Consider the following 14,425-nt stretch of genomic DNA (forward strand, 5'->3'; position numbering starts at 1 on the left):
TTTTGGGTCTAAATAGTTGAAATTTTAGATATAGATTCCTTGGACATGGATCTAACTTAATAACTTGATTTGAGCTCAAAACAATAAATGTTAATGGGTCATAATAGGGGTCAAAGTTAAAAAAATTGACTTTTTTTTTTTTTTTTGCTCAGCATACACCTCCAAACACCCAGGCAATGCCGGGCACCTATGCTAGTTTTGATAATAAACCTAAAATGTATGTTATTTTATTAAATAAAAAGTTCAGTTTGAAATTCCACATAAGACTCCCAAGCCTGGTATAAAAATATGACAATAGCATATTCTTTTCCTTGTTTCTATTCTCAAACATATATCCATTGATTCCCAAACCAAAAAGATGTGCTGAAGAGGTTACACCACCTAAAATAATGTATATATAACAACTAAGATGAAGATAGTCTGATTAATAGAAATAATATAAATGATCAAACTTAAGTATTTCCTTTGTTTCTAATCCTTTAATTATATAAAAGAAACATTGTGTGTGTTTGAGTTTGTTTCCTATTGATTCAGAAATGACTGGACCAATTTTTTAAATTTTCCAAAGTTACTTAATGTGTCTGGGAGTGTTCTTACATAGGTTTTGTATTGTAATGCATCTGATAAGTATCGAAAGTCAGTAATCGGAAAAATCCGATAAAAAAAGGAAGTTCGATTTTGACCAAAGTTAACACTTTTATACAACCTAATATCACAAGTGCATTTGAGAAATTTTATCATCATACAAGCAGAAAGGACTAGCCTATAAAATTAACTGTAGACACTTTATAAGACAGAGGCATGTTCGGAACTAATTTTTCTTTTTAGAGCATAACTGAATTAGGATATTTGACTTTTGTACATTTAAGTTTAATTCAAATAATTATGTAAAAATAATTTCATAAAATCAACAATTGGTTCTTTGATAAGACAGGGGTGTGTTCAAAATAAATCATTCTGTTTAAAGCAGAATTGAACCATGATACTTGACTTTTGCATTTTAAATTTAAGTGAAACCATTATTTACAGATAATTTTATAAAATCTACAGTGCAATGTAGACTACAGTGTATTGTGAACTAAGTTACTACACGGACGTATATGAAGCTTCTTCCTGGTACATTGCAGGAAGGGAGGGATCTCTAACTAGAGGAAGCAATCAATCGATTTGATTAAAAAACTGGCGATTTCACTGATTTCAAATGATAATAAAACTATGATAGGTTGGAACATTTATTGATCCTCATTCAATCTCAGACAACATTGGATCTCTCTACTAGTTAATTGATAAATTTAACTTCTTCCTTATTTATATTTTATTGTAAGTCTTGATACCACATGATTCAGAAATGCTTGCGCTTACTTCTCATGAGAACAGAATATAAACACGTATCACATTATTTTTTATATCACATAAAGGAAAAAAATTGCATTTTGTGTGAGCAAGTAAACTAAAGAACTTTGATGAATCCAACAGTAGGTTAAAAAATATGGCCATAGAAGGAAATAGAGTAAAAGCAAAAACCTGTAGTTGCAAAAATAAAAAGGTAAGATATTTAATACCTTGCATACAACAAAGGTAGCAAATTTGAAGGGAATGATAGAGAAACTAAACAAGGAAAAATGGCAACAGTCTAATTTAACAGGGCCTCAACCAAGTTGAGAGCATTTTTTTTGTACTCTAAAATTTACTCAATAAGATATTGGTCTATTTTAGAAGTAATGTAATTTGATTCTGTCCTGTTTTTCAAAAAACAGTTGATAAAACAGGACCTTTGATATGAGCTTTCAGAGAATTTATATGAGAAAAGGTTTTGCTACATATATCACAACAAAACGGTATCTCTTCACTATGCATTTTAATGTGGGTTTTCAAAGTTTGTGATCATAAATAAAACATATTTTACAAACAAAAATATGAAGTCTCTTTAGTATGTAGTGCATACAAAGTTTTCAAGTATAATTTTTAGCAAAGGCTTTATCACAATTTATACTTTCCAGAAAAGGCTTTGCTGCATATTCCAGAGATAAAGGGAGTTTTTCTATCTTTTTGTTTTTATTTCATTTTAGCTCAGTTAATTCTCAGAGATCAAGCACTCCTATCCCAACTTTTAATATGGACCTTAAAGATTTTAAGGCTTCATTTATCGAAGATGTTTGGTCACAAAAAGAAAATGTATTTTTACCTGTATAAGTTTCCATAACTTTTCCAAAATAATTTTACGAACCATTTTTATATGCAAACGGAAAATGTATTTTCACCTGCATAAATTTGTATAGTTTTTGCAAAAATTTTACAAGGCATTTTTTTACATGCAAACGGAAATCTCTTCAGCATGAATTCGCATATGTGTTTTCAGAGAAACATTATGCGAAAAAGCTCTGTTACAAAGTTTACAAGGATATGGAGTTTCTCCAGTATGTATTCTGCCATGACTTTGCAATTTATCCTTTCTCGAAAATGCCTTTCCACAGACAGCACAAGGAAATGGTAATTCGCCAGTATGAATTTTCATGTGATTCTTTAGAGTACAATTATAAGAAAAAGCTTTGTTGCATATCGTACATGGATATGGAGTCTCGCCTGTATGAGTTCTCATATGGAGTTTTAACTTTTCTTTTCGAGAAAAAGCTTTAGCACACACTTCACAAACAAACGCACTCTCTCCAGTATGAATTACGACATGAGCGTTCAAAGAAGATCGATGTGAAAAACTTTTGCCACAAATTCCACATGAATATGGAGTCTCTCCAGTATGAGTTCTTATATGGACTTGTAATTTATCTTTTCTCGAAAAAGCTTTGTTACAGACAGCACAAAGGAATGGCAATTCATTGGTATGAATTCTCATATGGTTTTTTAGAGTGCAATTATAAGAAAAGCCTTTGCCACATAACGTACAAGAAAACGGCCTCTCTCCAGTATGAATTCTCATGTGACGTTTTAACTGTTCGTCTTTAGAAAAGGTCTTATCACAGATTGTACATGTATGTAGAGACTTCATCGTCTGTGTTTCCAAACAATATAAATCTAACTCTTTCTTTATAGATAAATCTTTGTCGAACATTTCAAGTTTAAATGGAGTCACCTTAGCGTGACTTTTTAGATGTGCTTCCAAATCGTCTTTCATTAAGAAAGCGTCATTACATACTTCACAACGGAATATCATTTTTTCAATCTCCTCGTTGTAGGCATCTAAAGTATTTAACTCTTTTTTTATAGAAAAACATATGTCATGTATTTCAATTGCCTCAGTGTGACTTTTTACATGTACTTCCAAATCACCCTTTTCGAAAAATGTTTCATCACACACTTGGCAAGAAAACCTTGCTTCAGCCGAATTATGAGAGAAGTTTTTCTCATAGATTTTATAACGGTATGCGTTTTCCCTTCTTTTTTGCAATTTTCTTACCTTTTTGTTTTTATTGGGAATGAGGTGCCCCACCGATGTACCAGCATTTTCCCCAGTATGCATTTGCGAGTGAGATCTTGCCTCTTCAGTTGCATTATGAGAGGAATTTTTCTCACACATGCTACAACAGTAAGAATTTTTTCCGTTATGTGTTCGCATGTGAGATTTCAATTTAGCCTTTCGAGAAAATTCTTTGCCACATACTTCACAAACAAAAGGATTCTCTCCTACTTGGCTCTTAAAACGAGATTTCAAATCCGCTGCTGGAAATGCTCTGTCAGACATATTAGAAGAAAATGTAGTTTTTGTTGTATGAGTTTTTATATCTATTTTTCTAGAAGATGTTTTATCAAGCACATCACACACCACAGATGTCTCTTCATGTGTGATAATGTGATTTTTCAAACCATCTTCCACTGAAAATGTTTTTTGACAAATATTACAAGAAAATAGACTTTCTGCTGAATCAGTTTCTGAGTCCTTTTTTTGAGAAAAATTTTTATCAACCACAGGTGTGTCTTCATGAGTCATAATGTGATTTTTTAAACCATTTTTTGTTGAAAATGATGTTTTACATGTATCACAAAGAAATAAAGTTTCTATTTCATTATTTTCTACATGATTTTCTTGGTTTATGCTTTTACAAGTTTCATCAAACACTTTACAAAACAAAAGACTCTCTGTATCATGTGTTTTAATATGAATATTTAAACTATCATTTGTCAAAAAAATATTTTTACAAATATTACATGAAATTGAAGTTTCTTCTGTATGAGTTTCCACCTCTACTTTTTTAGAAGTTTTATCAAACACTTTAGAAACCAAAGCTGTCTTTTGATCATGTATTGTAATGTGAGTTTTCAAAACATCTTCTGTTGAAAATGTTTTTTTACAAATATTACAGGAAAATGGAGTTTCTGTTAAATCAGTTTCTGTCTCTTTTTTTCTAGAAGTTTTATCAACCATAGATGTTTCTTCATGTGTTATAATGTGATTTTCCAAACCATTTTTTGTTGAAAATGATGTTTTACATATATCACAAGGAAATAAAATTTTGCCTTCATAAGTTTCTATGTGATTTTCTTGATCTATGTTTTTAAGAGTTTCATCAAACTTTTTACAAGTCAAAGAATCTGTGTTGTGTGTTGTAATATGACTATTCAAAACATCTTTTGTTAAAAATGTTTTTTTACAAATATTACAAGAAAATGAACTTTCTACTGAATCAGTGCCTGTGCCTATTTCTTTAGAAAAACTTTTATCAACCATAGATGTTTCTTCATGTGTCATAATGTGATTTCTTAAACCGTCTTTTGTTGAAAATATTGTTTTACATAAATCACAAGAAAATAAAGTTTCTTCTTCATTAATTTCCATGTGATTTTCTTCATCTATGTTTCTAAACGTTTCATCAAACACTTTACAAACCAAAGGAGTATCTTCAACATGTGTCGTAATGTGAGTTTTCACACTATCTTCTGTTGAAAATGTTTTTTCACACATATTACAAGAAAAAAGAGTTTCTCCTTTCTGAGTTTCAATGTGATTTTCTTGGTCTACTCCTTTAAAGGTTTTATCAAATATTTCACAAACCAAATGAGTCTCTTCATCATGTGTTGCAACATGAGTTTTCACACTATTTTCTGTTGAAAATGTTTTCTTACATATATTACAAGAAAATAGAGTATCCCCATGTGAGTTTCTATATTATTTTCTTGGTTGACTTCACTAAAGGTTTCATCAAATACTTCAAATACCAAAGGAGTTTTTTCATGTGTTGCAAGGTGAGTTTTCACACTATCTTCTGTTAAAAATGTTTTTTCACACATATTACAAGAAAATAAAGTGTCTACTGTTTGAGTGTGTATGTGATTTTCTTGATCTACTCCTGTAACGGTTTCATCAAACTCTTCGCAAACCAAAGGAGTCTCTTTATCATGTGTCTTAATGTGAGCTTTCACACTATCTTGTGTTAAAAATGTTTTTTGACATGCATTACAAGAAAATAGAGTATCCTCCATGTGAGTTTCTATATTATTTTCTTGGTCTATTCCTCTAAAAGCTTCATCAAACACCGCACAGATCAAAGGAGTCTCTTCAACTTGTGTTATAATGTGAGTCTTTATATTATCTTCGGTTAAAAATGTTTTTTCATATGTATTACAAGAAATGACAGTATCCCCGATGTGAGTGTCTAAATGATTTTCTTGGTCTACTCCTCTAAAAGTTTCAAACTCTTCACAAACCAAAGGAGTCTCTTTATCATGTGTCATAATGTGAGCTTTCACACAATCTTCTGTTAAAAATGTTTTTTTGCACGTATTACAAGAAAACAGAATTTCTTCTTCTTTAGATTCCATATTATTACCTCGGTTTATTTTTCTATTAAAAGCTTTATCAAGCATTTCACAAACCAAAGGAGCTGTGTGGTCCTAATAGGAATTTTTAAACCAATCTCCTGTTAGATTTTTCCACACATAACAAAAAAGTTTTACCACTAAGCTGTCACCTGAAGTTCCATCTATCAATATTCTGCTGTCTTTTAAGTAACAAAAAATATTTAAGTTATTTTCACTTAAAAAATAATTAGTGTATATGTCACAAGTGTGTAAAATTGCAACATAATTAACAGTTGTGAAATCATAAAGAAAGGAAAACAATAATTTAGTGCTAACAAAGTAGATTAAATTCTCTATTGACCATTATACTTGTAACACAGAGATTTTAGCATTTCAGAATTTTATTTCTATGATTATGTGATTTATCAACACCAGAAAAACAACATGGCAACTAAAGTATTGGCATTATCTGGCTAAACTTATACAATTAAGTGTGGTTTTATGAAGATTATTGTATGAGAGGAGTTGGCTATTTGGACTTACTGGTAAGGTAATTTCATTTTTTGTTAATATCTTTTAATTTATGAATTAATGAATTTAACTGAAGTAAGACCTAATGTGGTCAGTCATTTTGATTTCTTGACTGTTAACTATACTGCAATTTTACCGGCTGGTATATCAAAATCCAGATCAAAATGTCACTTCCACAGCAGCAGATGTACACCGGTTGATTTGAGCCTCTTTTTTTCTCATCTACCGCATGTACACAAAAAAGTGTTTACTTCAAGTGAAATTCAGGTAAAAAATGTCTCTTGTAACATTCACTCCATCACATTTTAAGTTCATATGAGAAATTGATTTTTTTTCCTCTTTTGCAGATTTCCTATCAAATTTAATTTCTTCAATGTAAGAATCCATTTCTATTCACATGAGAATCTGAAAATAAAAATAAAAAAATATTAAAAAATCTGCGTGTGAGTGTATGTCTTTATTCATTTGTGTGTTCACAAAAATATTGACAAAATGATAGTAAATATGACATTGGTATACTCCTCTAAAAGTTTCATCAAACTCTTCACAAAGGAGTCTCATTATTATGTGTCGACGTACATATCCCTGACAAACCCGATTAGCAATAAGATCTCACCCCTTCACTGTTGATGTCCCTAAATGCCAGAAAACTTTCTATTCTAATAGTTTCTTCCCTCAAACAGCTAGACTTTGGAATTCCCTTCCTGCTGCCTGCTTCTCTGGCTGTACTGATATGCAGAAGTTTAAATGTAACATAAATAACATAAACAAATATCTTGTTAATCTTTTCTAGACATGGCCCCAAATAGTAGCCCCTTACATCCAAGTAGCGATATGCTTTGTAAGGGGTGAACATGAGTAAAACAAAAAAGTAAATATGACATTGGTAGGGACTACGATATTGATAAAGATCACTTTTTAGCAACATTTCACATTTCGGCAGTGCCCAACATGTCAGTCGCATCCTTGCTGTAGTTGTATCAAACCTATGCAGCTGGAACTCCAGATTTTGGTAGGGCCACCCAGGTTTGACACCAAATAACATTAGAGCCACAACCCAGCTGACAGGACTTGTCCTTTGAGAGTTTCTACCTCTGCCTGTAGCAAAGATACAGAATGTTTCTACCTCTGCATGTGTCAGATACAGAACCACAAATCAATGGCATGAAAGTGGCAATATTGTTTCTGTGTGTTCTGGGCCAAACTTTCTATGACTTCACATGCAACCTTTGAGCCTTGCTGTTCTTGATGTGGAGGAGTGGGGGGGGTAAAAACCTGCAATCTTACTGATTTATGTATGGTTGCAACCAACAGTTGTAGAGGCAGTGTGGTAGTGCCAGAGTTACATGACTAACAGAGCTTGTGTGTAAGTCCAGAAGTCAACATCAGGATCTGTCATCCTTTAGCCATCTCTGCCTCTGCATATCAAATATGGAACCACAAATCCATGGGGTAAGAATAACAATGTTGCTTCTATGCATGTACAACTACCATTCCTTTGTGTGCTCTGGACTAAACCTTCCCTGACTTTTCATGCAACCCAGAGCTTTGTTGCTTTCAGTGTCACACGTTAAAACCAGCAATCTTGCAAATTGATGGATAGTTGTGATCAACAAGGAAACAATCCAGACGCACAATCTTCAAAAGCTGCTCTACACATAACAATAACAACAACTACGAAAATCAGAAACATCTATCACATGACAGCATCCATTATATTGACATAAACTAAGAAGAAATGATAATACAATTAGAAGTGGAAAAACAACAGTCGACAACTTTGCTTTTTTAATGTTACAAAATGGAATACCTTTTAGAGTTTTAATGTTCTAGGTTCTAGGTGAGATCTTTTTTTTTGGGGGGGGGACCTCTTTTACGGAAACCCTTTTAGAAAAACAGTTTTAAGAGATATGCGTATGAGAGAGAGTGAGTGAAATGTTATATAATACACACAAACAAAATAATGAGTATAAAAGTAGCAGTTCATAAAAGACATATTTTATGTATGTTTAAAAATGGTAGTCTACATTAGCTGCAATAACTTGATAACTTATGGACTGTGAATTTCCCAACTATGGAATTAGTAACATATTACTACATTACATAAAACATTTACTTTTACGACCCAATGATCCACCATTATTATTTCAAAATGTCACTTAAACAAGGGAAGTAACTCATGGTTTTGAAGTTTTATTATTTAAGTATAACTTAAAATTTTTTCTTCAAAAGCTATTTTCATTAATAAATAATTTTCTACCAAATCATTTTTTGTAATTTTTGGATCTGTTACTAATTTCGAAATGACAATTAAGTATATAACATTGCTTTTAGTTGAAATTCAATTTTTCTATTTTATTATCATCATTCCTAACAAGGACCTTAATTTGTTTGTTTTGGCAAATACAAATTTTTCTTATTTTTGCAAATTTCTTTTCCTTTTCATTTCTATTTTGCAAATATTAATTTAAAAATAATAAAATCAAGCAGTGTCAAAAATTATGATAACATCAAGAAAAGACATGATAATTTTATCAGAAAGGTGATGTACAATAGCTCAATTTTTTTAAAAATCATAATATATTCAATGTTAAAATCAATTTAGTATTATGTATGAAATGATGAGAAGAAAAAAATCAACACTTTTTCAATTAGTAAATTAACTGATATACTGGCATATTTCCAATATGACTGTTTTGTGAGTCGATATAAAAATAGAAATGAAACATAGACTATGTTGGAATATTGAAAAGTTGTTGAGTGGTCCTCTTAAATATCACTTTCTGACCAGTAACAACCATCGTTACTAATCCTTCCAGTGTTTCATTGTCTACCTGTCAAATTCAAATTACTATTATCCTTGACTTGCCTGTTGGACTTGATAAGCAGCGACTCCTTTGTAAAAAGTTTCTCACTGAGATACTTTACTTCTTTTTGTCTGACATATTCTACACGGTGCCTTCAATAAGTTTCCAGACTTTTTTCAAATAGGAACTTTTATTGATTGTATACATATGAAACTCTGGTCCCCTTTAAAGTAATATCCTCTGGCTGCAATGCACTTGTTGTACCATTCTAACAACTTGTGGAAGACTCCATCGAATTTCTCTTGTGTGAGCATGTCAATGACGCTTGTCACAGCCTCTTTCATCTCCTCAATTGTCTCATAACGACAGCCTTTAAGGTTTTCCTTGAGCTTAGGGAATAAGCAAAAGTCACAGGAAGCAAAGTCTGGACTGTAGGGAGGATGAGGAACTGTCTTGATACCCATCTTGGTCAAATAGTCAGTAACAAGGATAAAGTTGTGGACTGAGCACCCTTGCAACAAACTTCCACAGATCTTCCGCATCTTCAATTCCTTGCGAATAATTGTGTGTACACTTCTCAAACTGACATCAAACTGTGCACTTATTGTCTTTATACACACATGACGGTCCTTATCCATGAAATTCTTTATTTGGCCAATCAACTATGATGTTCTGACTACCTTACTCCTCCCACACCTCTTATAATCCCTGCTTTCCTTGAATCTTTCATGCCACTCAAAAAATGATGCTCAATTCATGCAAGATGGTCTAAAAGCAGTCTGAAGCATTCCATGTTTCCGTGACATTTTTCAAAGTTTAAAATAGAATTTTATTGCATATCTTCTAAAGTGTCCTTACGTCCAGATTGTATTTTTTAAATTCACCAGTTATGATAATCAGGCTTAAGTAGGGTGTATTCCAGTTTCTGCTGTAGCTGTTCATTTGAACCTGAAATCAAAAAAATTAGTCAATCACCTCATAAGATGTATAGCAATAACATACTGAATTTTCAAGAGTTTATGACGATTTTAAATGTCGGTACAAAAAGTCTGGAAACTTATTGAAAGTATCTCGTACATCCAATCCTATTTTATATTTACTAGCAAAACAAACAGCTATATTGGAAATGCTAGTATGTCGACTTATTCACTAATTAAAAAAAAATGCTTTTTTTTTTCAATTTCATACATAATACTTAATTGATTTTGATGCTAATGCATTCAGCATATCATAATCTTTTTTTCATTAAACATAATTTAAAATTAACTGATAAGATTTGGCAACCATTATTATAATGGTTGCCAAATCTTATATATTAATAATGGCATTATAGGAGCAAGCCACTTCAATATAATCTAGCACTTTTAACTCGGAAGAAATGTTAGCTAATCAAGCACCTTCAAGACTCAGAATAATCGAAGTAATTCAATATGCTGATGATCACACACATCAAACAAACATTAGGGTTGGGGTTGGGATTCAATGTATATACTTATAACCTTAAAAATGGGAAAGATGAGAGAATTTCACAGTTAAGCTTTATACTAAAGAAAAACATAGAAACTGCTCGAAAAATGAATTGTTTTTATTTTTTATTTTATTTATTTATTTATTTTACCTAAATTCAATTCTGTGATGGATCTAAAGCAAATGCGAAAAAAAAAAATCCGTAGACCAGACCACATCCTTTCATGCGTTTTTTCTTTGGATGTTAACGTGACTCGTGTTGGATGTCATTTTAACCTTCTTTACAAAAAAGAAAGAGTATTGGGGAATTTATGCAGAATGCTTGCGAATGGAAGTGCGATCATCGGTATAAATACAAAAAATCTCATTAAAATGTTAAACAATTAAACTAAAACAGCAAAGGAGGGGAGGGGGGTGATTCATATTCGGAAATGGATTAAATTTCCCAATTGCTGATATGCGTATATCGTCCGTCAACAAGAATAATATAGAACCCTAACCCTAACTCTAACATCGTTCTACGTTAACACACGCACGCATCACGATTGTTACTATGTTCATTTGAAACGAACATAATAACGATCATAAACTTTATGGTGATTTGTTGAAAACAAACAATTTTTTTTTTATGCACTTATCGTAAGGGGGAGGCGGAGGCACTTTGTGAAATAGATGCTTACTTATAATCGCTGTAACTGACGTCACTCGTTTACAATACAAAACATCGTTTCCGTTGCCTTCACATAAGGATTAATGATTTCAGCTACACTATTTAGTAAATTACCATTTTACATCTTTAATGGATAAATTGTACGGATGCTAATTCACCTTAAAAATGAGAATTTTACTTTTTATTTGGCGATGTTTTGGGGGAGGGGGACAGAAAAACGAAAACAAATTAAACCCATTTTTTAGAAGAAAAAAAAAAGTTATTTTTTAATCCAAACCCTAAATACGGTAATGCAATTGCAGCAGCAATGCAATGCAAATGCACTAATGCAGTTTTATAGAAACTCTAAAACTTTAAATAACCATCCCTCTGAACTAGCATCTTATTTTCCCCCTTTCTTTTATTTTGTTTTGTATTGCCACATGGGCTAACGGTTAATGTTTACGTTAATGAAGGTGTTGTTTACTTCATTTACCCCAACCAGTCACCAACAACCACCACTTAAAATCCGGGTGATAACACGAAAAACGCCATAATAACTCACAATTTATCAAATTGAGTTATCGTCCCTGGTTCGCGAGAATAGATTTTACCACTTTACACACCTCCTTCAAAAGATTATTTATTTTTAAATGCGTGATTTTATGTGTCACCAGATTGCAGCTTTAACCATAGTTTTACTTCTCGCGAAAGTCTGCACCGAATGTATCGAAGAATTGTTTTTTGTGGGAATGGTTACATGGTAGGTATGTGAAAATGCCAAGGCTTTTGCGAGGGTTAAGTGGCATTGGTAACTTGAGTAAGCCGTAATTCTGTGCACTGAGGTATGTGTCATAAATTTGCCCCTACCACCTATATCCGGGGGGTTAACTACACCGCAGGGATACTGATGAGGTAGCACACATGTTTCGCTACATGCTGGTTTTTGAATTATTTCCATACGTTCAGTAGAAGTGTAAAAAATTTTGAAGTGAAGTTTTGTGTCATTTAAATCATCATTATTAGACCTGAAGGTAAGTTGTAATAGTTTTGAAACTATATATATTTGTTAATATAGATATTAAACCTTATTTGTGCGAAATATGAAGCCTATATGACTTTACCTTCATTGGTTTTGAGTTTACCTAAAATGTGAAGCCGTTACGAAAATTTTCAAAATTTCACTAACGCCATATCGTTAACCTACGCACTTTGTTTACAAATATTTTCCAACAACGGCAATGACGCCAAACTACGGCTGGCTAAAAAAATTCTTTTAAATTATTAAAATTTATTTCAGCATAATGAACTTTTAGGATTTAAATTATTTTACTTTCTTTAAAAACCAAAACATTTCTCCCCGGCAAAATGTATTTTTTTCTATTTTATCATTTTATCGAGCTGCTTTTTTTTTCTTCCATTTTGTTACTTTGCTTTTTTTTTCTATGATAAACTAATAAACAAATTTACAATTAAAAAAAAATACAAGAGTTATTTTTAAAATTAAAAAATAAAACTTTCATGAATATATTTTTTATTATGCACATTTTGCAAACTTTAAATTCTAAAAGTTTTAATAATTTAAAAGAAATTTTGGGTTTGTATTACTGTACACATTCGAAAAAGTTGTCAAAAAACAAATATATAACAAATAAATATTATCAAAGGCAAGATAAGTTACTTTTCTACCAAACTGGATACATTTTTTGTTTTTATTCAATGTAACATGAAAAACATGCAGTGCTTACCGTTGTATTGGAAAATTCAAAATGGCGGCCACTCTCTCTTAAACACGGTAAGTTTGGGAAAAGGTGTTATAAATAATAAACTAGACAAAATACTATTAAAAAAAACCCGAATATATGCCAACTTATGTCACGGTAACATATAATGAGCGAATTTCTAACAGTATTTTGTCTAGTTTATTATTTATAACATCTTTTCTTGAACTTACCGTGTTAAAGAGAGTGTCGGGCGCCATTTTGAATTTTCCAATACATCGATAAACACTGTATTCGAGCTGAATAAAAACACGAAAAATATATCCAGTTAGGTAGAAAAGTAACTTATCTTGCCTTTGATAACATTTATTTGTTATATATTTGTTTTTTTTTGACAACTTTTTCGAATCTATGTGTACAGTAATACAAACCCGAAATTTTAATTTATATGCTAAAAGAAATTTTAATAATTTATATGCTAAAAGTTCATGAGAAATGTAAAAAAAATTATATTTATTGGTGTTTGTATGATGAGAAATAAAAAAACGGTGCTTCTGCAGTTTATTTTGACATAAAAAATCAGCATTAGCAGCAGACTTCATATGCGGGGATGTAATATTGCCTTAGTAATTGACTGCATCTTCCGCCCCAGCATCCCCTTTCACCTCTTAATCTTGTAAATAATTCATTAATAAACTTTCAAAATATATTTTTCTTGTTCTCCATTCAATAAGCTCTCCAGTGATATTTGTCTTTTTGAAATCGGACAAGAAATAAGAAAGTTATGACAAAATAACTGTGAAAAATCTTGATATCGGTCACAACTTTGTTAAGGAAATCCATTGATTCTATTGTCAAAAATTAGCCTCAAATTTCAGCTTTAGAATTGTTGTAACTTTCTTATTATTTGTCCTACAGAGGTGGTTCAAGTATCATTAGAATGGTCTCTGCGTACTCTTTCTGCTGAGCTGTTCCATTTTGAGATATGTTAACTTTGAAATTTTCTTTCACGTACCTATACATGGTAATAAGGAAGGGAACCAAATATTTAGGAATGTCATTTTAAAAAAAATATTCCATAATCAAAACAAACGAGAAAGAAAGAAAAATGTTTCACCTTTGCAAACATTGTTTTCCTTGTTTTATCAAATGATATTCTTCCCCCTTTTTTTAAATGTGTTGTTTGGAACATTTTGCATCAAATGTAAACAAACTTGTTTAGAAAGATCAAGTGAATACATAGTTTAAAAAAAAAACATCAAATTGCTTGCGACATCGAAAAAAAAAAAAAAAGGAAGTTGGCGGTGAAACCTGAAAAATAATTCCTCATAAAAAATGGACCGTGAAGACTCCTTAAAAATGGAGGTCGTTTCGAAACAGAGAAGTTCTGGGCTGCTTTTGTTTTGTAGACATTTAGAGCACGTTTGTCAAGAAAAGTATTCGAAAATCATCCACCTTGATATTATATAAAAGGACACTTATTTTATAACCGGTGTATA

At 31.5% G+C, this 14,425-nt stretch overlaps 1 protein-coding gene across 1 annotated transcript; it reads right to left on the reverse strand.

Annotated features, from left to right (window-relative positions):
- Positions 1 to 1,841: 1,841 nt before the first annotated feature.
- On the reverse strand, positions 1,842 to 14,200 carry LOC145291299 (uncharacterized). The gene is made up of 2 exons (XM_080136985.1): positions 14,044 to 14,200; positions 1,842 to 6,687 (listed from the first exon to the last, which is right to left on the reverse strand). The coding sequence occupies exon 2, from the start codon at positions 4,913 to 4,915 to the stop codon at positions 2,309 to 2,311; it is 2,607 nt and encodes an 868-aa protein (XP_079993111.1). The 5' UTR covers positions 4,916 to 6,687; positions 14,044 to 14,200; the 3' UTR covers positions 1,842 to 2,308.
- Positions 14,201 to 14,425: the final 225 nt, after the last annotated feature.

The sequence above is a fragment of the Euprymna scolopes genome, chromosome 12 (assembly GCF_053919585.1).
Source record: "Euprymna scolopes isolate OS-2025 chromosome 12, ASM5391958v1, whole genome shotgun sequence".
Classification (NCBI taxonomy): Eukaryota; Metazoa; Mollusca; class Cephalopoda; order Sepiida; family Sepiolidae; genus Euprymna; species Euprymna scolopes.